Source organism: Capsicum annuum, chromosome 3 (assembly GCF_002878395.1).
Source record: "Capsicum annuum cultivar UCD-10X-F1 chromosome 3, UCD10Xv1.1, whole genome shotgun sequence".
NCBI lineage: Eukaryota > Viridiplantae > Streptophyta > Magnoliopsida > Solanales > Solanaceae > Capsicum > Capsicum annuum.
In genome coordinates, this window is record NC_061113.1 from 221376603 (window position 1) to 221400901 (window position 24299).

Consider the following 24299-nt stretch of genomic DNA (forward strand, 5'->3'; position numbering starts at 1 on the left):
AAAGCTTTCTTTGAAAGATGAATCCACTTTTATAGATGTGGTATTTTCAAGATTTTCACTTTTTGTCATGTGGAAAATTCCATAAGCTTTCCATCGATACCAAATTTACCCAAATTCAATACTCAGGCGAAGAGTTAGAGCCTTTTAGTGAGATAGTGTATCACCTGAGCCATCAGCGCATCGTGGATCCAGCTTAAATGGCAATTAAAAATTTCCAGTGTTGATCCACGATAGTGGCGCATCGCGCCAAACCTCCAGGTCTCAAACAAGGTGGTAATGTGATAGCTCCTCATCACGCCACTATGCAGATTCCCAATTGTCCAGTTCCAATGACTTAGTGCGATAGTAGCACGTCGCGCCAAGAATGAAAATCGAGAAAATTTCACAAGAATTAAAATACGTGTCCTAGGGTTAAAAGTGTCAATTTCCCTACCCTATATAAGCTTAAAAACACGGATCTGAGCTTCCATTACACCAAAATATACTCTATTCTCTCAAAATCCTCTCAAGAACACATTAGGGTTTTTCATAGAAGATTCAAGTTCAAGATATTCCTCTGTCAATCTTTGTGTATTTATGAACCAAGGTATGTGTAGTGTTCATTTATGGACTCTTTCCGTCCATAAAGCCCAAGAATCTCTTTTCCAACTTCAAGTTTATGGATTTCTTTATGAGTTTCATGTTGGGTTTGTTTTGTTCATGTTGAGAATGATTAGTTGAATTCTAATCCATGTTGGGTGATCAATTTTATGTTGAATTGATTAGTATAGATGTATATTCATGTGAACTTACGATTAAACCCTATAATGATGAAATTAAAATTGAACCATGATGTCTAATTGTTGTACAATGTTTTTTACATATACTATGCCTACCATGTGTTTGATTGAATGCCTATATGAAGGAAAAGTGTCTAACTAGCATGATATTATAAAATCCCTATTTATGTACATTTTTATGCAAATCACATGTTTGATGAAGTGCTTCAATATATGAATTATGAATTGTATTGTTGGTCATATGTTCGAGTAAGTCATGTTATGTCAGTTTCTTTCCATCGAGTCCTGGGGGTACTCGTACCTGACAACTTAGTTGCGTGCCTAGAGCCATGTCATATTTTCATGATACTCTCAGACAAGTCATAATCCATAGAACTCGGTCAGTCATGTGACTTAGGAAATCTCAGTAATCTCAGTAGTTCAGTAACCTCCGTGACTCAGCATTCCCAGTAAGTCTCAGTAACTTCAGTACTCTCAATCAGTCCTCAGATCTCAATAGCATTCCGTCGGTCAACAAAACTCAGTAAATTCAGTTCAGCTCCACTAAATAATACCATCAATTAATCAGTTCAGTTCAGTTGAATCAGTTCAGTTTAGTTAATCAGTTCAATTCAGTTGAATTAGTTCAATTTAGTTAATCCATTTAGTGTCTATTCAGTTGGGAGTAGGATTCAGCACTGAGTGAACCCAAGGATGGGGACTCACCTATTATTCAGTGGAGGGTGTGATCCTTAGAAGCAATCCTTGTATTCCAGAACTACGTAACCAGCGTAGGTTGAGAAGAACCCTACGCGTTTAGGGATATATATACATCTCATTTGGGTTACCTACTAGGAGGGTTTGACAGAAGAGCTCCCTGTCAGCGAGGGTATACTTACAGCAGGTCTTTACTCGTGGCATGGTATTGATACCCTTCCAGCTAGGGTTATAGATTGGACCCCACCAATTTAGTTCTGGGGCATGTCGGTTAGATGATTACCTCCCACAGTTTCAGTCTCAATAAAAGAACTCAGATAGTTCTTCAGATTTCTTAACTATGAGATACAGTTAAATTTAGATACAGTATGGAACTCAGCTAGTTCCATCAGATTTAGGACTGTCAGATATAGTCACTCATGTTATCAGTTATATCAGTTCTCAGAACTCATGTTATCAGTATTCAACTTTAGGACTGTCAGATACATTCAACCAGACCAGTTTTTCATAATCAGAACTGTCAAAAACAATTATTCATGTATCAGTAACATAGTATCAGACCCTTAGTATTCAATAATATAGTATCAGACTTTCTCACTTATCAGTGACTCAAGGGTCAATATCAGTAGTATCACGATCTCAGTTATAGTTACGTAGTCATGCATGTATTCTCATGTTCATGTTATTCAGTCAGTTAGTATTAGTCATGCATATGAACCATTTGCATTCAACCTACCTCACTTGCATACCAGTACATTTAAAGTACTGATGTATTTGTGCTATGGTGTCTTATACCATAGGTTTAGAAGCACAAGCTCTAGAGAACCAGTAGCATCTAAGTTCAGCAATCAGAGTCAGCTGTGAGTTCTCATCCTTTAAGGACATGATGATTATATTACTATTTCAGATTTCAGTTTAATTTAGTTGTCGGAGTTAGTTGGGGACCTGTCCCATCAACTTCTTATTTAGACAGTTTAGAAGCTTTCAGATTATAGCATGTTAGACAGTTATTTCATATTTGCTTTGGCATTGTTTTACCATTTTTCAGAAATTGTTTATCAAATGTTCATTCAGTTTTGAACCTTATGGCTATTTACTTCATGTTTTCACATATTTACAGTATATTTTTAGTGCTCGGTTATAGATATCATCCATGGGTTAACTTGTGGTCCTTTGGGGTCATGAGTACCGTGTAACGTCTCGAATACCAAATTTGGGGCATTACAAATAGCTACCATTCTAGTATTGATATGGCTCCTTTTGAGGCGTTGTATGGTAGGCGTTATTATTCCCCTGTAGATTGGTTTGGTGTTTTAGAGGTGAGACATCGTAGTGTGGACTTGCTTTTTGAGTCTTTGGATAGAGTCCAGGTTATTTCAGATACACTTAGAGCAACTTAGAATAGGAGAAGTGCTACGCTAGTCATAGACTTTATGCTTTGATATTTTGTGTTGGTGATCATGTCTTTCTTCGAGTTTCACCCATGAAGGGTGTGATGAGGTTTCGAAAGAAAGGTAAGCTTAGCCCTAGGTATATCAGTCCATTTAAGATTCATCGGACTGTTAGTGATATGGCTTATGAGTTGGCTTTGCCCCCTGATCTATCAGCTGTTCATTCAGTTTTTCATGTTTCTATATTTCACTTCTATATTCTTGATGAGTCTCATGTCATTTATTAGGATTCGGTTCATCTAGATAAGCAGCTATCATTTATTGAGAAGCCGGTCTCCATTTTGGCTAGGGATGTTAGGCGGTTACGTTCTAGAGTTATCCCTGTGGTTAAGTTTTAGTGGCAACATCGGCCTGTAGATGAGGCTACTGGGAGGTTGAGTCTGATATGCATAGCTCCTATCCCCAACTCTTCATTGATTCAGGTATTTCTTTGCCTTAATGCGAGGACAAAGTAGATTTTTAGTAATGGGTGATATAACGACCTGAAAATTTGATGAAATATGTAAAAATTTATGATTTTGTGTGATTTGACTATTTTACCCCTCATCATTGTTGTATTATGGTATTTACGGGGTGTAGGAGTGCTTGGCATGATTTTTGATGTATTTTGGTACCATTTATATGATATTATGGTTTTTGATGGCTTCGAGAGCCTTATTTTGACTTATATGGATATTTTAATTTGTGCGATGGATGGCTAAATGGACTAAGCCAGCATCTCGGGAATATCAATTTTAGGCTAAGTAGACCTTTGATTCGAGTCCCGATGTACCCAAGCTTATTTCGTCCTGTTGGTCGAAAAGTTAGAAAATTAAAAATATGGATGTGGGACCCACATTTGGTCGAACCAACCTCAGATGGAAAATTCGACTTCGCCAGCAGATCCAGAACATTGATTTTAAGGTGGTAACGTATTTGGTGTGATTTGTGATTTTTAAATCTCATTTCGACACTTGGTTTGAAAAATTGTGATTTTGGATATCAGGGGTCAACTTTGTGAAAATAACTTTTTTTCAAAAATTTGACTTCATCAACGCATCCGTAATGTAGAATTTAGTATAATAGCATAGTTCGTTTGTGTATATAGGACTCCGAATGAATTTTGGGCACCCCGCGATGTCTGTTATGTTTAAAAATAAATTGCTATAAATTGCAGATTTTCCCCCTCTTGTTTGGCCCATTTTGCTCATTTTCCATCTTGTCTCTTGAAATTTAAACCCTAAAAAAGTGTGAGGATCTTAAAAGTGAAGTTTGTGGGAGCTTGGATAGCTAGATTAACATCTATTTTTTATTCTATTACAGGTTTAAGGTAAGAATTCACCCTTTTCTTAATAATTTCTTGATTAATTTATCAAAACCTCTAAAAATTTAGGCCTTGATTTTAAACCCCAATTTCACTCATTTTCACTTGAATAATGTTTTTATCTTATAATTACTAGTTTTTCAATAATTTAACTTTCAAAATAACTCTGATTCTTGATTTTAACCCGAATTTCAAAGACTTTATCCGGTAAAGCTTAAAAATAATTTTTCTTCGATTTTAACCTCATTTTTTACTCAATTTGACTTGAGTTTTCAGCCGTAGATTTCTAAAATTATGAAAAATATATTTTTGAAGTAAAGTTACGATTTTGCTTTTCTTTTTTGAAAACCCGTTTTGGGGGTCTATTTTGACCCTGAATCCAAAGTAGTCAATATGAGTGTCATTGGTTTTGTTTTGACACGTAGATTTCATATTTGATATTTTTAGAGGAGTTAGGGATCATTCATGGAAAGTAAGATCGTGGGTTTGAGGTATAGCTGATCGATTTCGACTTTTGAGATAGGTTATGGCTTAACTCTTTCCGACTGGGCTGGGTTGTAAATGATGGTACAAAATACATGTTCGGGTGGGAACTAATCATGAAAAAATGGGTATTTATGTGTTGTGCCCGTATGGGGGCCTATATGAGATATAATTGTCGAAATTGAGATATTATGTGATATGTGTGACCGTGTGGGGTCCTATGTAATATTGATAGCCTTGAATACATGTGAATAATTTTATTGTGTTGTTAAAATGCTTAATGTAGTACCATTGGTGTATTATAATTATATTCATACTTTATTAGCACATGAAACATATAGAAATCCATGGATAAAATAAAAATAATAAGTAGACATTGGCTAACATGGTTGTGGAAATGTATCATTGTGGCTGGTTGTGAAAATATATCATGTAGTTAGTTGTATAAATACTCATTGTGATTGGTTGTGAGCATTACATCCTCATATCATACTTATTCATGAAACATTGGTACCATCGTGGCAACATCTTTTTAAAAACCCTCCCCGGGGGATATGCCAGGAGGAGATATTATAGCACCTTATAAAACACTTTTTGAGAGATGTACCGAAAAGGAGATATGAGATATGTAGATTGTATATGGATTGAAGAATCCCCTCCATATGTACTATATCGGAAAACTTTATCTCCGTAGGTGTATACTGGAATTGTGCAATGATCCCGGAGGTTGTACGACGACCTCGTGCATCATTATCATCATATACATTGCACTTACTTTATTGTGATTATATTGTGTTGTATTGCCATATTGACTTGTCATCTATGTAATTGTCTTACTCTCTCCATCCCAAATTATGTGTCGCAATTTCCTTTTTGGTCCATCCCAAAAAGAATATCGCATTTCCTTATTTGGTAAGTTTTTAAATGAGGTACTTTGTAATTATTGTCGCCATTATCTTTCATTACCTCAATCATACAAGATTGTAAAGTAAGAAACACATGATTGAGTTGATCCGCTTTTATTTCATCAAAAGATCTTTACACCGCTTTCACTAATTCATCAACATTTTTAGGTGCCTTTTGATATTGAAGAGATTGGACCACTCTAAAAAAAATCAAGATCTAAAACATTTAAATCTGCATTGTTCGATGGTTGAAAACAAAGTCTAATGTCAAATCCATCTTGTTGGGCAGCTTCAATAAATTTCAAATCATTGTTACCAATATGTGGCCTTGCGTTATATTGTTGTACAAAGATAGGATTATTTGAATCGAAAGCTGGCCATTTTGCTCTAATAGCGGAAATAACTTTCTCGATTAAGCAAGCTCTAGTGATCTCTTTAGTTACTGACTGAATGGGTTTTGTTTTCATAGTTCCCGTTGTTTGATTTTTCCTATTCCACTTAGCTGGTTCCTTAATTACAAATGGGAAAATGCCTATTTTTTTAGAAAACAACTCAAATTCCATTTTCATCAAATCAAGGATGTGCTATAGCAGCCATAAACATAACCTTTGGGAGAAAATTTTTAGTTTTGCAAGAACGATATGGATCTGGCTCATGTTCTCTAGGAAGCAGGTAGTACCTTTCATTTTTTTTGGACAAAAAAATCACTTTTCATCAAGATGAACATAATTAAACATATTCATAAACATGGGATTTATGTGGATTGTATTTTGATCTATCATTGAGAGGCAGTATTGAAGTCGCACCTTTTTGTTTTCTTTGGTTAACTAAGGGTTGATGGAAATAGAATGTGCTTGAATAATTCCATCTTTCACACGCCGAAAGATGGTTGATTTTTCCATGTTCATAGCAAAAGCCAGAGATCAAATATTTGTTCGACGACAAAGTGAAATTTTTTTGACTTGATTAATATCGACTTCAATCCATTTTCTTCCATCTCTGTCTTTAAGTCTTAAAGACACATCTAAGGATGTACCATTATCAGCTAATGATAAACATTGTTTTCAAATGCATTGAATAGTTCTTATTGATTCCTTGAACAAGATAGCAGCTTGTGTTATAGATCCGTGTTTAAGATTTCCATCCTTGCTTTCTTTCAAAAAAAACTTTGCAATTGCTTGATTTTCTTCTAATTTCGATCGCTTACTTCCAGTGGTTGAATCTATAGGTACAACAAACCTCATCTTTGAAATAATGGCAAAAATAAGAGAGAAGATGAAGGAAGCATCCAAAAATCATCCAAAATAAAAGAAAAAAAAGCAGTAACCAAAAGATACAGGACATCTTTATATTTGCACTACCACTTGCTAAAACTTCAAATGAAAAGAAAGTTTGCCGCCACAAAATTGAAATCAAAATTAAATTAGAAAGTAACTTTCGCGGCAAATTCATACATGACAACAAATTTGTATCTGAAAAACTTTACTCTTTGTCAAAGTTGTGTAAATGTTGTACCGTGTTTAGACTTTTTTACTCCACTAGTAATACTGTACTGCTTTAGAGTACATTTTTAAAGTTAAAATAATAAAAGTGCATAGTGGTTCAATATTTTTTAAGAAGGGTAATTTTGTAACTTTAACAAAGTCAATACTTATTTCTTAAATATCGTGTCCGATCAAATAGCAACACATAGTTTGGGATGGAGGGAGTATCTTCTTTTACTTGTATTTGATAATCTTGTATATTTATGTTCTCCTTTGTTCTACTTATATGTGATATAATGCATACTTGTGTTCTATCTTGGTGTGATGTTACAGTGTATGTGATATATTAGAACTGTTAGTGCAAGTGGTGTGGGCTACCATTGTGGGACATTTTCTGATTGCAGGTGATATGCCCTTAGTGTGTATTTTGTATGCTTTATTTAATACTTTGTTTGGTCGGCCTATGATACATACTAAATACAAGTGGACCATGCCTATGCCTACAGCACCCTTTTGGTGCAGATCCAAGCCCAAGTGCACCTCAACTTACTTGACTCGGGCAATTTTTGGAGCTTCTAAGGTAACGATTGGACATTCATGCTTTCGGAGTTCACCTCTAATTTTCTGTTTTAGTTATGTCTTTATTAGTATTCGGAGAAAGATATTATTTCTTTGTGATTATTTTTCAGATGTATTTGACTCCGAGATAGTATTAGTAGCTCTTACACCTTTGATATCAGGGTTTGAAAGTTATGGTTGCATGTACTGATTTTATTCTTTCTGCTTTTATTATATTTATGTGGTTAGGCTTTATTCTAGAAGCCTTACCTTAGGGGCATTTCTATCTTTTTCCTGTGTATATCAGTTTGGGTGAGATGCTTACTTGTCAAGATTCGCTGCGACAAGTGCCATCACGACCCTTGTTTTTGGGACGTGACATTTAGGGTGTCTGTCGGGGACATTTTTCACTTACATAGTCATTAATGCATATTTAGGTAAAATTTAGGCCGTTAATATTTACATAAACAAATTAAAATAATTAAATTAATTCACATATTTACATAATGAAAATTGTATATTTTTTTCTCTTTCAAGTAAAATCTTTATTTTTTTCCGTGATTTTGGTCAAGTAGGTAGTGTTATTTGCAAAATACTTTTTCTTTTATAGTACGTAAAAGATACTTCTTTTCTACATGTAATTTGTACATTTTTATACATATCCTTTACATATTTTCACAACATTAAGTTTTATTTATATACCTAATACACACACACCTTTTACATTATTTTAAATATTTATACCTCCTCCCTCTTTGATAAATTTAGTCTAACCGAGTACCACATTTGTGGATTCTGAAAGGTGCTTAACCCCTTTGCTTTATAATAACTTGAACCCTTATCTACAATCTCAATTGTTTTTTCGCAAACAAAAATATTAATTATACGTGTTAATATTAAATAGGTTTGCTTATTTTCCTTGAAAATTATGTGGCGACTCTGTACAAAATTCAATTCTTTAGAGTTTGTATGTCATATTTTGTTTAACCTTGGCAAAAACAGGACATAACATGATGTATTTTGGGTATATTTTGCAGAAAATCGGGTTTGGATGCTAAACGTATGAAAAGTTGAAGTTTTGGCTACTTACTTAGCAGTTTTGGGTATATCTGCCACTTACAAAGCGTAAGTGATCAAAGTATGTATCAGAAATTGAAGTTCAGAGGCTCAGGAGCAGAAAAAAGACCCTGCACTATCCTATGACCACATACGATTTGTATGTGACCCAAGATAGTGTAGAGTTCCAAAGTCCAGAGAGCTGCAGGATCTGTACTTGAGTTCTGGCACTTAACCATGTCCACATACGCTTCGTATGTGGTACATACGGTCCATATATGGCCTGAGTAAGTGGTCTTCGACTTTGTTATTCCTTTTTCATTCGAGAGTTGATTTTTAGGATTTCTTTATGTACTATATATACCCTTTTTGACATTTTGTAATAGGTTACACACTCTTAATACGCAAAAATATATATTTGATTCCAAGATTTGATTTTGGCCTTGGGATTGCTTTTGTATTGATTTGATTGACAATTTAGTTACAGACTTTGAACTTTATTCAATTATTCTTGTGATATTGCTTAATGTTATTCAATATGAATTCCGTTGATCGTTTCACAAGCATGAGCAGCTAAAACCCTTAGCTAGGATTATGGGAACCCTAGCTAAATAATAAAGTAAGGAAAGTATTCAATCCCGCTAGGCAATTATTATTGCATGTATTGTGGTTTCCTTCAAGTTTATTGATGTCCTAACGGTTATAAACGCAAGGACCCAACTTGTATTCAATATGAACTCGAGAAGGAGGTAGAGATTGGGAAAATGAGATCATAACGGTGATTTGGGGTTAAGTGCAAAAATAAGCTTATCTTTATTATTTCCTTAAGATGGTTAAGTTTTAATCTAATCAACTTGAGACCGAGAGGAGATAGTTGAAACTTGAGTCCAGGGTAAGATTTAGTAAGGCGATGCTCTGAGAACGAGAGGAAATGAGTAAAATTCATAAAAGTATGTTGAGAGGCGGTTGGTGATACCTATCTTACCAGACTCTACATGCACAATAGTTGAGTCATTGGGTTGAATACGATAAGCCTACTGAGTTAAAGGCTACGGGGAACACAATTCTAGTGTTCGTCTACAACTGATTACAACCAGAGTTGATATTTGTTACTTGTTTGAGATTGTCACCGCAAACCCCCATTTACTTTTTCAATTCTTCTCGTTGATTACAGCAAGTAAGAGCCTTATTCCACGTAGTCCCTAGGGTTCGACCCCAACCTAAGTTAGGTACTATATTTTGACAGCGACCGCAATAGCCTTTTTGGGAGGTATGGTTTGGGCATGATCAGGACCTAATAATACTGTTCAAATTGTCATCCGATACTTAAAATAATAAATATTCATCGAAGTCAACTATATGACTTTTAAAGCCTTAAAAAACTACAAACCATCCCAAAACATACCTTATCACATCGAGAATCATGTCGATCATCCCCACACTCTAAAATTAACATGTAACAACTACAGGAAAGAGCAAAATGATCATATCACATCAAAAGAAAATTTTCATAAATCAAATCATTAGAAAGATATAAAGAAACGACATATGAAGCTTCATGGTTTGATGCACTAAATTAGGAGAGGAATTTTGTTTCATCCGAGAGAAAGATTGGAATTATAGATGTTACTTTTCCTGATACAATTTTTAATGGCTTGAAATTGTTGTTACAATTTTGATTGTTATGGATAAAATAGTGGTGTTGTTTTACCTGTGTTGAAGGTTTGAGCTATAATTTTTATTATAGTTTTATGATTTTAATTTTTAAGTTCCAACTTGTATCCAATTCAATATCCCAATTGACTAATTTCTATCTCGCCGAGTGAGAGATGAAAATAAGTGTATAAGGAAGAAAGATGAATGGTTGTATTGAGAAAGATGAAGAAATGACTACTAGATCCTTTTTGATAGCATTTTAAAAGGTTGAATGTATTTGGTAATGTAATTGAGTCACTATACTTTTATCTCTAATATTTATGTGAAAAAAATTATTACTATGTTAGACGATTGTTAGTCTCGAGAGGTATATTTGGACATGTAAGTAAATGATTGAGATCTTTTCATTCAAAAACTACTATCGTAGAGAATAAATTTAGTCTAACATAAATCCCACTAGTTTGTTCTTTAATTATCCTCTCTTCCGATTTTCTTATTTAATTTTTTTCTCTTCCGAATTTTAATTATTCATATACATAACTGGACACCGATATACATTACTATTTATGTATTTGAATTAACTAATTTAACTATAATTAAGGAAATAAAATATTTGTATTAAATACATAACACAATTACCTCTATATTTATGAAATTGTGATTAATGGATCCCTTAAATTCATTAACAACTTTTTAATTTCAAAATTTTAAAACACCAAATCAATTTCTATGATCAGAATTAGAGATAGAGGAATCTCGGGTTGATTTAGACAATTGCATCTGAATTGTATCTCTTGTAATAATATAATTGCAAGCCAATATTAGTTTAATATGCAACAAAACTTAAACAAAAATTTTCAAAACACAAAAATATAAAACAATGCGTAGTAAATGCCTAATATTCTTTTATATACATAATAATGCTATGCATATTGGGCTGAAATAAACACAACTCAACTTGTCTAACAAAGTCATATACGTAACTGTGTTACTTATAACACTGTTAATGCGTAACATATACATAACTCTGTAATGTATATGCTCTGAAAATACAACAGTTCAACAGTGACTGTTTCAACACATATATATAATAAACTTATGTATATGAATTAATATGCATAACTGTGATATGTATAACACTGTTAATGCATGACATATACATAACTCTATAATGTATATGTGATGAAATAAACAGCTCATCAGTATTTGCTTCACCACATATACATAATAATGTTCTGTATATGGGATGGAGTAACAACAAATCTTGAATTATTGCCCCAAACATAGCCACAATATGTATCAGGGTTAAAATAACAACACTGATGCTTTGTAGCTATGTATATAAATACAAAGATTAAGCAAAATAAACAGATTCAGACACCAAACACTCTACCTTGGAAATGCATGATCGTGATATTTATTTCTTTTTCTTCCTTGAAGATTCACCAACTACTTTTTTCTGAGCTTCTACGAGCAACTTTCCTCAACTTTTTCATCTTAGCCGAATCGTTACAGTGTTTTCTCCAAGATGGAATTTTTTTAAATCTCGTCTTTATCAAAATTGATGATTGATACAACGAAGAAGGGGGGAGCGGAGATGAAATTGATGAAAGTATAGGGTGTAAATAATGAAGATATTTAGGAATATTAATAACTTAAGTTAGCTTTTAAGGATTTTAATCTACACGTATAAAAATTGATGTTAATAATCTTGTGTTTTCTAGTGTAATTGAAAGGAAAGGATTACCTGCAAACGAATGGTGAGAGGAAAGAGAAAGTTAGGTAATAGAGGTATTTTAGAAAACAAATACCAATTCAAAATAATATATTAGGTAATTTTCTACTTAATTACCCTCTAAGATTTCTTAATTTTAGGCACTTAGTAAGATTCCTTAATTTTAGGTTTTTGTAAGGCAAGAAAGTTATAAATGAGTAGGTGGAATTATGTATATGAATTATAGAGAGACAAATTGTAAAAAGAGACATTTGTAATTAGTTTTGAGATTTGAGATATTATAAAGTAAATTCGTAGTTTTAAATAATTTTTCATTAAATTAAAAATATTTCAAATAATAACACCATCTTTGGATGGTTTTTAGTTGTTACATATTGTTTCAAAATATATAGTACTATGCATATCGTATTTTACTAATTGTTTTACTAGGATACAAGTGTAAAACTATTAAAAATGTGGGATAAATGAAAAAATATGATTATTAAATAATAAAAAAAGATAAGATAAAGCAAATAAAATAATAATACGATCACATCAAATCAATTATTAGACAAATGAGATTTTTCATCATTAACTAGTAATGAATTCAATGAGACCATATGATAAAAAGTAGGTAATAATCAAAATAAATATTATATTTAAGTTAAATTAACAATATAATACGCTAGATTAAAATAAATAATATGCTAGATACAATAACATATAAAGTGAGTTTCCACAAGTATTACTACTAGATAGAATGATAAAGATAAAAGAGATTATTTTTACTCGATCAAGCGTAATAATTAAATGATAAAAGAAAAGAGAAAAAGAAAATAAAAAAAAAATGGAGAAACAAAGACACAAATGAAACCGATGTTCCATGTGTTGAAATAGACCGAAAATAGCATGTTTTTTGGGACAAGTTTGCCCTCAACTTCATGGCTCAGTTCAAAGTCCACCAAATAAAAAGATTGAGAAAATCTGTGTAGGATTTTCTATTGAATTTCCCCCAATGTCAAATCCTTAGCTTACAAAACCACAATTTTCAATTGCAAATTGCACGGCTGAGGAGAAAAATAGATAAAAATTATTTGGGGGTTTACCAGTCCTAGACCCTCAATCCAATTTCAACCTTCATAGTTGATTTTTGCACTTGAAGAATCCATCACTTCCATAGAGGCAAGGTTTTTTTTTTTTTGGTGCATTCTTTATTTGTTTTTATGCAAATATTTAACTTTCTTGATTTTGTTTGGTCTCTTTTTTTTTTTTTTTTTGATTTTTGATAATCAGGATGTCTGAGACAGCTTTTGCACACCTCAGTTAAATATACGGGATATCTACCTCACCAGCAACATATATTTTGTTTGGATTCTTTCTTACTGTTGAATTCAAATGGGGTTTCACCATTTGACCTAACCCTGCTATTCGTTTTGTTGTGGCGGGTCGAATGAGAGTCTTTATATGGGTTTTGCTGTTGTAATGAGTAGAAAAAAGGATAACCTTTGATTAAAAAAAAGTTGGGACTTGGCTTGCAAATCTAGAGCCCCCATTTTGATGATTTGCACCAATGGCTTTATGAGTTTACTCATTTTGAGATGTTACTGTTAGGATACATATGGCCTTTTGGCCAAACTTTTGGAAGGCAAAAACTGTTTTTTTTTTTTTTTTTAGAAAAGTGATGTGTTTGATGAAGCTTTTGGGAGAAAATTGTTGTTTCAGAGGAGTAGCAGTAGCTGTTTCTCAGAAGCTAAAAAATGTAGCTTTTCAGCCAAACACTATTAATTGCTGTTTAAAAGTGATTTTAGAATTTATTGGCCCAACACAAAATGCTTCTCACCAGAAGGACTTTTTTGAAAAGCACTTTGAAAAATAAGTTGATTTTGGAAGCTTGGTCAGAAAAACTATTAGTTTTCTTATGTTTGTGTGCTATTGAGGTTGATACACTAATTTCCCAGATTATGTGTATGAAGGGATCAGTTGACTGAGCTGAATTTTTCTGATAATTTCAGTTGTTTTGTTGTTAGGAGCTGGTACAGTATAGAATCAATCACATGTCCTTCAATCCCAAGCTATTTGGATTCAGATGTATAAATATTCTACATCCATTCTGCTTTCTATTCCAATACTAAATGATCTGTCTTTAAAAGCCAATTAATGATTATTTAGAAATAATGCAGTAAAGTTAGCTGTCATTTTAAAAAAAAAAATCCTCAACCAATGTACTGAATGTAGGGTCCCTTGTATTTCTTTATCTTTATACACGTATTGGAATTAAGGCTGCTATTGCCACTTGATGTAGTTCTAATCAATTACTTATACTATCTCGTTTGGTTGCAGGCTATAGCAATCACAGGCTATCTTTGTAGAAGTTCTCATGGCTGACTCTGGAGAAAATAGTGCTTTGTTCCCAATCTTTATATTGTCAGTAATTGCCTTACCCTTAGTACCCTATACAATACTAAAATTACTTCGTGCTACTTCAGAGAAGGAAAAGAGTATTCACTGCGAGTGTTCAGTTTGCTCTCGATCAGGGAAACATCGCAAATCCATTTTTGGAAGGGTGAGCTATCAACCAAACACCTGGATACAATTTTATGTTGTATGCATGCATGGAGTTATGTTATTGGTATTGTGGCCCAATAACCTGTTTTCTAATCGTTGAATTTCTCCTCTCGCAGATTTCTAAGTTTTCAACCTGTAGCAACTTCACCGTGCTGCTGCTTTGGGTCATTGTGGTTTTCCTTGTTTATTGCATCAAGCAAAGTAGTCGTGAGGTGAAATTCAACCATACTACAATTACTTCAGCTTTCCAATTGACATCATAGGTTTATCCTAGATTTTTCTCCTTGCATATCAATGTTAGGAACAGTAGCAGAGCGAGGAACTTAAATGAGGGGATTCACTAAAATGCTAGATTCTCATGCATGGGATTTGAATTTGTGACTTAAAAGTAAATTTTAAACCTCCTTTTCCTCTATAATAGAAGCATCCCTTTATGTCAAGGTGATATAGATATATATAACAGTTTTACTCTATGGTTAGGAAAATATGTTTTGCAATCTTCTCCCCCCTCCTGCTCGCCCAGCCAAAAGAATTGAAAAAAGAGCCAATAGATGTTGCGAGTAGAGGACTGGCTGATGTTGCACCTTTTTCTTTTAATCAGATTGAAGCTTTTGATCCGTTCAGCATTCTTGGGCTAGAACCAGGAGTTTCCGATTCTGCAATAAAGAAGGCATATAGGAGACTTTCAATACAATACCACCCGGACAAAAACCCTGACCCAGGTGAGAGGTGTTACAGGGATGCAGTTTATGTGTCACTTTACCTTTAAATGATGAAGATCCATTTCTCTCAGAGAGAGAGAGAGAGAGAGGAAAAAAAGAAGAGAGAGAAGGGGAAAAAGAACTGAAATTGATGAAGAATCACACATTTTGTATTATGATGTCTGCTTATGAGTTATATTAATCCTTCTTCTCGATTTTCAGCTGCTCATAAGTATTTTGTGGAGTATATTTCCAAAGCTTACCAGGCCCTGACAGATCCGATCTCAAGGGAGAATTTTGAGAAATATGGACATCCAGATGGCAGACAGGTGTTGCTACTTATCCAGTAACAAAATTATACAAGTCATCTTATCTGTGGAATGAGAGAAATATGTTCAGTGCCTTGAAATCCGTACGTAGATGCTAATTATATTATTTGCTGCTGTAGGGTTTTCAAATGGGAACAGCACTTCCTCAGTTTTTGCTTGATTTTAATGGCTCATCTTCTGGTATAATGTTACTTTGGATTCTTGGAGGTTTTATACTGCTGCCAATGGCGTTTGGTGTTGTTTATCTATCAAGAGCATCAAAGTATGGGGGAAACAATGTTAGGCGTGAAACTCTTGTCACTTACTTTGATTTAGTGAAGCCCTCCTTGGCTCCAAGGTAAAAATATTTTCGCTAAACATATGCACTGTAATTGTTCGTTACATAAATATACTTTTGATACATTCCATGGTGAAGCCTCCTGTAAAAAAATATGATGGTGCATCAAGCAACTAATTCTAACTCGATCATATTAACCCTCTTAGAATTTATCTTAAAACAAAAACTTCCTTTTGAATTTGTACATCCTAAGGAAAAAGAGAGATAGTTACTCTTTGTTGGAGAAAACTCATACAACCATTGGCTGAGAGCTCCCAGTTATCCCTTGGCAAAACAAATACCAGAAAAGAACTGATCCTATTTTCTATTAGAATGGTGGGAGGGTTGCTCTTTTTCAGTCCTATAAGTTTTACATTTCATCCATTTTCATTTTTTCTCTCTTGCTTCTGGTGAATCTAAATATCAGTATAAACCTTAACTAATTGCCTCGTGTGCAGATTTTTGCATGCTTGTTAAATCCTGTTTCTTTACTGCCCTCCATGCTACATATGCTTAACCAGTGTTGATCAGCTTAGCTTCTATAAATCAGTATAACCGATTCAGCTATTTGTAATTGCTATGTAGCTTCTATGGTTCCTCTAGATAGATTACGTTAGCATCCAGCCAGAAATATGATTATTTATTTATCAGCTGTGTCAAAATTGGAGAGAGTTACCCAATATGTGGTGCTGGTGGGAGGTGGCAGCGCAAGCTGGTCTCAGCTCCATATCAATAAAATAAAATAAAATAATAATGACAACATTTTGAGTCCTGGAGATGTATCTCTTGGTATCTTGAAGGGCAGAGGCTGCTATAATTTTCTTCAGGAAAAGATCAATATTATCTAAAAGTGTATCTGTTATCCTTAGTCCACTGTTCAAGGCAAATGTCTATGCAACTCATATTCATTTGCTCTTTGATTCAAGTATCTGTCCCTAGAACTTCCTAGAATTGATTTTTGTTGTGTGATAAATGCGATAGTCATGTTAGCACACATCTCCCATCTTCCTAATTCAATCTAAACCGGCATTGTGTTACGATTCCTGCTCCATATGCGACTTTATTAGTTAAGGACTTTTTTTCTTTACTTGAAGATCAAGTATAGGTCATGGCATTCTGTTTAATTTTCATTTTTAATATTTCCTTTATTGTTCTTGATCAAAATATTTTTTTAATTGCCGTCCTTTATCTAGTTCCAAATATATTGTTCTTGTTTTCGTTTTGTTAAACAATTTTCATGACCTTTAATACCAAAATCACATCTTACAGAAAGAAAGCACAATGCGGAAGGTGAGAGACTGTTTGAGATGTTTTAGTTATGTCCTTCACAAACCTTCAAATGCACTGATATATAAAGGTGATACTAGTATGATTTAATGTGTTAACAGGAGACAAGGTAGACCTAAAATCACATGAGAGGTAGTAATCTCAAAGACCTACCACCTCTAGGAATTCATGTGGATTTAGCTTGGAATAGGACATTATGGAAGCAAAAGATCAATATAGATGTTATCAATTAGTTATGATTTATTGTTTAGTTATTTTTTACATTTACTGGGCTTGACAATAGCTAAGTTGCTCAGACTCGGGATCTAGAGGTCGGATACTTCATGATCTCAATTTTAAGATTCCTGGATATGGATCTAGGCATGGATACAGGTGTCGGGATTCGGCTAAAAATAATTTAAGTATCTAAAAATAGAGTTATAAAACTTAAATTATGAGATATTATGTGGAAAAATTGAGGAGAAAATATTTATCAAGAGGAGAATCATGAAAGAAGATGAAAGGAAAAACAGTAACATAGAAATTTCTAAATACAAGGTATTCCATTTTCTTCAATTTTACCTGAGCTTTTGTTTTGATTGCAAAAATCATTAAATTTGTCTGAACTGGCGATTTTGGTCAAAGTACCCAAAATCGGTTGACCAGATCGGGTACGGATCCCACACCCACACCCATGCCATGTCGACATGGGTGCGGCACCGAAAGTGAAGAGTCCGAGTAACTTAAGACAATAGGGCTTGGTTGGCTAGTGTAACTTGCAAAATCAGCCCGTACAAGCAGTGGCGGAGCCAAAATCTTAATCAAGGGGGTTCAAAATCAAAAAAATGTGAACAAAAGGGGGTTCAATGTCCGCTATATATACATGAAAAATAATTTTAAGCTAAGGGGGTTCGGATCCCCCTCACTATTAGCTAGCTCCACCACCGTGTATGAGGATTAAAACTGAGCCAGATTGTACTATAGCAGGTTGCTACAGGGACTGGGCGCTGAATTGATCTGTGACCCAAAAGTCCACCTTCTAACCCTTAATATATATATTTTTAAAAATGCTACCACCCATATTTCCACAGTTGATCGTGTATTTTTAAGTTTAAGGGCATGACCAGTACTCCAAGGAAGTTTCTTGGTGAAGAAACCCACACCTTAAGATATAAATTACTTGATTTTTTAAATTCTTTATAACTGAGAAATCTTCTAGGGCCATCTGTCACACAGTTCAAAGCTGGTGGATAATAAGACTCTACCCTCCTCCGCTTAAATATCAAACTTTAATCCGCTGTAGGGTTCAAATTTGTGACCTATGAGTCTCTGACTTGTACGTAAACCACACATCACGAGACACGAGCTATGCTTGTACCATCAAACCAAGCTCTGAGGACATATAAATAGCTGAATTACTATTGAAATGTATGAATTTATGCGCATAACATATTTTGAAATTGACATTCTTATAAGGAATATCATGAATTTGGTTCCTATTATTGTTTAACACAACTTTTTCATGATAATAGTCTACACTCTTTTCTTTAAAAAAAAAATACAATTTGAAAGGGAAAACTATTTTTTCAATTTGAGTGGGTGGTTTGTGGACGCTTGATCTCGTGAATAGCGCAAGTGTGAAAACAATTTGCACAGTGTAGAGGACTGAATTTGTAAAGTTACGTGATAATTTGTGTATTGTCGCCTTTAACATCTTAATGAATGTGATTGAAAACAATAGCCTTAGCACTGTGTGGTTGTTTTCCTGCGTCGTTAGGAGATTCACAAACCTGAAGAAATGTTATTTAGAAAACTTTATCTTAGAGAAAAGAATTCCGTTTACCTGTATCCTCAATCTTTGAAAATTAAGCATTTTGTCTATTGAGTTTGTTCAGTATGTATGTGATGTTTACTAGACTGCTTGTGACACTTGAAATGACAGCAAAGTTATGGATGTATTCATTAAGGCGGCTGAATTCATGGAAATACCAGTTCGAAGAGCCGATGATGAACCTCTTCAGGAACTCTTCAAACTTGTGAAAAGTGAACTGAACCTGGACGGTAAGAATGCCAGGCAGGAACAAGCAAAATTTTGGAAAAAACATCCTGCTATTGTTAAGGTGAAGCCCGAAAGAGATATAGCCATGAATCATGATAGTTGAAGCATTCTGTATTTGCCATGAATCTCTTGTAGCTAAGTCTAGCTTCCTTCCTTTTTTCAGGCCGAATTGTTGATTCATGCCCATTTACTTCGTAAAGCAGACACTTTGTCTAGTAACTTGCAGCAAGATTACAAACGTGTGCTGCAGCTTGCGCCTCGCCTTATCGATGGGCTAACCAAGGTAATTTTTTGCGTTACTTTTCCGATCACGTAGTTTTGATCTCAGAGTTAAGTTTCATGTTATTACAGAGCACGTATGCCGACTCTCAGGAACTTGAGTTGAATTTGTTATGGAAGTACTAGGGTACTGTGGAAAGCTAATAGGCTGTCCAAATGGAAGCAATTCTCTTGTTTTTCTTGCTAGAAAACATACTGCCTTCTATTTTCCAAATAGAACAACCACAACAAACACTCAAAAGTAAATAAAGGGCTAAATGAAAATCTAAAATTGCTATACAAATAGAGTAGGATATAAAGAGGCAAGCTCAAACCTGTAACATTCGCGGGAAACTGACTTGGGTTTGACATTCATGAACCAGTCTAGGAAAACAAGCTTTTTAGCAATCTAAGTTTGAAGAATTGTCCTAAGTTTCCGTTCTGTAGACCCAGACTCCTTATCTACTTCTCGTTTGCAGAATCACAGAAAATGGAAATTATGAGGGCAAAATGAAGATACTAGAACAGTATTTCATATTACTTGACATATTTATGACGGTTAGATGGTAACATTTAAAGAATTTTTTTAATCAGTATTATGTGTTCTACATAGTTGGCTAGACTTATTTAATTTCTTGTAGATGTAGTTTTGAACTTATTCGGTCAAATAGCTTTTCTTTTAGGTTGAGATTGTCTTGATGTTGACGCAACCAGCCATCTTTTTTTTTTGTGTGTGTGTGCATGAATACTATTTACTGTTGTTCAGTATGTGTTGGCTAACATAAGTTAACTTTAAACTTTAGCTTTTGGTTTCTTATCTACCCTCTTTTTCAATTGTGACTTGAAATTGGTCCTCTTGTTTATTGTTCATGCAGATGGCAACTGTGCCACACACTGCTAAGGGACATGGTTGGCTAAGGCCTGCAATTGGAATTGTCGAGCTCTCCCAGTGCATAATTCAGGTCTTTAATTTAATGCTGTTTAAGGAATACTTCTGTGATCGTTTTAAATGACTTATTTACTACTAATAAAGTAACTGTGAATATTGTTTTGTCATTCAACTGCTAAACTTTAAATTGAATTAGCCGAAAGAGAGTATTTAACAAAGTTCTTTTATCCCTGAGGAGGTACTTTGATAATGTTTTGATTTAAAAGGATGGTAACCTGCGATTTCCACCATACGCATGGGAGCAAATTAGATTTTCCACTGGACCTGGAAACTGAGACAGGTTGGCCTAAGAAACTGACCTGACCTAACAGGCCCAGAAAATGGGATCCAACACTGTCCCAGATGAAATAAGGCAGGCTGGGCTGGTCCCAATGCCCAAAATCAGTGCAGACCGGGCTAGGCTATTGAAATGGACCAGGACCGGATGGGCTTGTAATAAAAAGTAACTTTCATTTTGATGATATTTGAGGTTTCAAGTTGAAGAATTCTTCAAACAATCATCTTTGTAATCTTCTTCCTTTAAGAATATTTGAGGTTACAATTTAAGATTGGTAAATTCCATTTGGAATTCATTTGAAAGTTAAATAATGGCTGAGATATTCCTCTTCAATATATTTTTTTCCAGCTTTTGTTAATATTTTACATTTTACAATTTAATGTTTACATTCTTCAATATTATGAACATCATATAAGTTAAAAAAACACAAACAATAACCGGGCCTCGCCTAGTAAAAGCTAGTAAAACGGGTTTGGAGCCTTGAGCCGGTCCCACCCCCCTGGAGTTTTAACTGGACCAAACCGGACTCGTTGGTAGGTCAATGTCAAACCATCCCTCCTTTTCATTGTATCAAAAGGTGTGCGACCTTATGTTATCTTCATTAAAATAAAAGCTTCTTCAGCTTTTCAGAAGATTGAATCATGTGCGTCTTGTGGATGCAGGCCGTTCCCCTTAGTGCTAGGAAGGCAGGTTCAGGATCTTCCGAAGGTGCTGCTTCGCTTTTACAGCTTCCACATTTCAGTGATGCAGTCATCACAAAGATAGCAAAGAAGGTAAGCACTCTTTTCCTATCCAGACATACCAGAGACGTTCCTTAAGAACATAGCTATTGACAGTTATTGGGAAAGTATGATTGTTTGAGTGTCAGTACATGCAACATTCTTTCTTCTGTTCATATTTACCACACTCTAATTGTTTAATCATTATTCATGACATGGTTCTTGTAATAGTCATAACCGTTAATCTTTTTTGTCTATGGAAGGTGCGTACGCTACAGAACCTCCAGGACACGACCCTTCAAGAACGTGCCGAGCTGCTTTCTGATGTTGCTGGTCTCTCCGCTGCTGAAGTACAAGATGTGGAGAAGGTACTGGAATTGATGCCTCATGCAACAATTGAAGTTAGTTGCGAGACTGAGGGCGAGGAAGGCATACAAGAGGGGGACATTGTCACGGTGCAGGCATGGGTGACACTCAGGCGTGCTAATGGTTTGATCGCAGCTCTTCCACATGCTCCATACTATCCATTCCCCAAGGGAGAGAACTTCTGGTTTTTACTTGCAGATGCCAATTCAAACGATGTCTGGTTTTCTGAAAGTATCAACTTTATGGATGAAGCAGCAGCCATAACAACTGCTTCAACAATAACCGAAGGGAAAATGGAAGCATCAGGGGCAAGTATGGAGGAGATTGCTGCTGCCGTTAAAGATGCTGTTGCGAAAGTTAAGAGAGGGTGCCGTCTGATCTTGGGGAAGATCCAAGCTCCACAGGCAGGGAATTACAGTTTAAACAGTCATTTGATGTGCGACACATGGATTGGATGTGACACAAAGACAAGCTTAAAACTAAAAATATTGAAGAGGAGCAGAGCTGGAAGTCGAGGTGGTCATGCGGCTGAGGGAATGCAGGAAGGGAATGATGTTGAAGATGAAGACGAAGATGACATTGAAGAAGACGAGGACGGTGACCAGAGCGAGTATAGCGAGGATGAGGATGAAGACAAGGATGAGGCCGAGGATGATGAGGCTGACTAACAAAATAATACTAATAGAAAGGGCTCTGCTAATGGCTCCGCTCAAAGAAAGGGTAGAAAGTAAGTTCAAGGCAAATCTGATTCACATGAGGGATGGAATGGTCTGTATTTTGATATCCGCTGGAATGGTGCAATTCATTTTTCTTGAGTTGGCTTCTTGGCACTGTATGGAAATTTAATTTAAGAGTTACTCCTAACATTCTTACATGGTTTGGGGCCAATTTCTATTACCATTCATATTTCTCTCTCTACGCTAGCATCTGGCCATAGGTTTCCAAATATTTTTGGTAAGTCACTTTTGGGTGAAGTTTCACCATGTGTCAACATAGTATTTGGGAAACATATTTCACTTTCAAAAGTTACAAAAAATAGAATTTGGCCCAAATATTAGTTTTTTTGAGTATTTGAGAATTTGGATTATTTGCCGAAAATATTTGTCAAATAATGACAAATTGTATAGCCAAATATTATTTGCCAAGTTTTTTTTTCAAAAAACTACTGCAGAAATCCATTGCAGTTCACTTCTGTATAGGGGTGTCAGGATGGATTTGAACTAATAAATGGCTAGATTAAAGCTACTTGCCTTGTAGAATGAGTTGAGCTAATAAATGGATAAATCAAAGTTACTTGGATTGAAATGGATCAAACAATAGGTCATAGTTCAACTTGTTTAATTCTTATTCAGTTTTAGTGCCTTTGTTTTCTTATAATTGGGTCTTTACTATTGTTGCATGTAACATATTAAACGCCCTCCCCTCTCCCCCTCTCCAATATATATATATATATATATATATATATATTTTAAAAAAAGAATTTTATTAGATATATATTAAAAAAGAATTTATTAATTTTTTTGTGGGTCAATTTGGACAACATATCAATCCAGTTTTTAGATGGCTGAATTTGAGAGATCGGAATGGATGGTCAGTCCCTACCTAGAACTTAAGGAAATTACCCTCAATTGCTCCATGGTCAAACTATGGTTAGACAGACATTGTTATATGAGGCAGAGTGTTGGCTAGTTAAAAACTCTTTATGTTTAGAAGATGCATGTTGCAGAGACAAGGATGTTGAGATGTGTGTGTGGACATACTAGGTGTGATAGAATTAGGAATGAAGTTATTCGAGATAAGGTGGGAGTAGCCTCAGTGGTGGACAAGATGAGGGAAGCGAGATTAAGATGGTTTGGACATATTATTAGGAGAGGTTCAGACGCCCCATTGAGGAGCTGTGAAAGGTTGGATATTGTAGGTACGAAGAAGGGTAGAGCTAGGCCAAAGAAGTACTGGGGTGAGGTGATTAGACAAGACATGACACATATTCAGATTACTGAGGACATGATGTTAGCTAGGGGATATAGAGGACACGTATTAAAGTAGGAAGGTTAGTTGGGTAGGAGTGTTGTCGTGCATCGCAGTATGATAGATTTGGTTTTAGTCGTAGATATTCATCATTATTGTTGTTTATTGTGTTCCGATTATCACACTATTTTGTGGTTGAGTATTATTTTTTGTGGCTAATTAGTTGTTATATTTTCTTCCCTATTTTCCTATTCTTTTTACCTGGATTTGCTACACTTGAGCCAAGGTCTTCTAAAAATCGCCTCTCTACCTCTCCGAGGTAGTGGTAAGGTTCGCGTACACTTAACCTTCTTCTGACCTTGTGAAATTTTACAGGGCATGTTGTTGTTGTTGCTGCTCCATGGACAAACTTTCTAATGTTAAACAGTCAAAAAGTGTTTT

The 24299-nt window shown here is 34.8% G+C and overlaps 1 protein-coding gene across 4 annotated transcripts; it reads left to right on the forward strand.

Moving 5' to 3' along the window:
- Positions 1-12975: 12975 nt before the first annotated feature.
- Positions 12976-22764, forward strand: LOC107863217 (dnaJ protein ERDJ2A). Of its 4 annotated transcripts, none has more exons than XM_016709039.2 (12): positions 13005-13272; positions 14113-14173; positions 14426-14648; positions 14767-14862; positions 15252-15372; positions 15574-15680; positions 15800-16017; positions 19205-19382; positions 19485-19604; positions 20455-20541; positions 21468-21578; positions 21788-22764. In XM_016709039.2, exons 3-12 carry the CDS (start codon positions 14463-14465, stop codon positions 22556-22558), a joined length of 1995 nt encoding a protein of 664 aa, XP_016564525.1. In that variant the 5' UTR covers positions 13005-13272; positions 14113-14173; positions 14426-14462; the 3' UTR covers positions 22559-22764. The 4 variants fall into 4 exon arrangements, with proteins under 4 accessions (XP_016564524.1, XP_016564525.1, XP_047265347.1 ...); XM_047409390.1 differs by lacking the exon at positions 13005-13272 and adding an exon at positions 13384-13407; XM_016709038.2 differs by lacking the exon at positions 14113-14173 and having other exon boundaries at positions 12976-13267.
- Positions 22765-24299: the final 1535 nt, after the last annotated feature.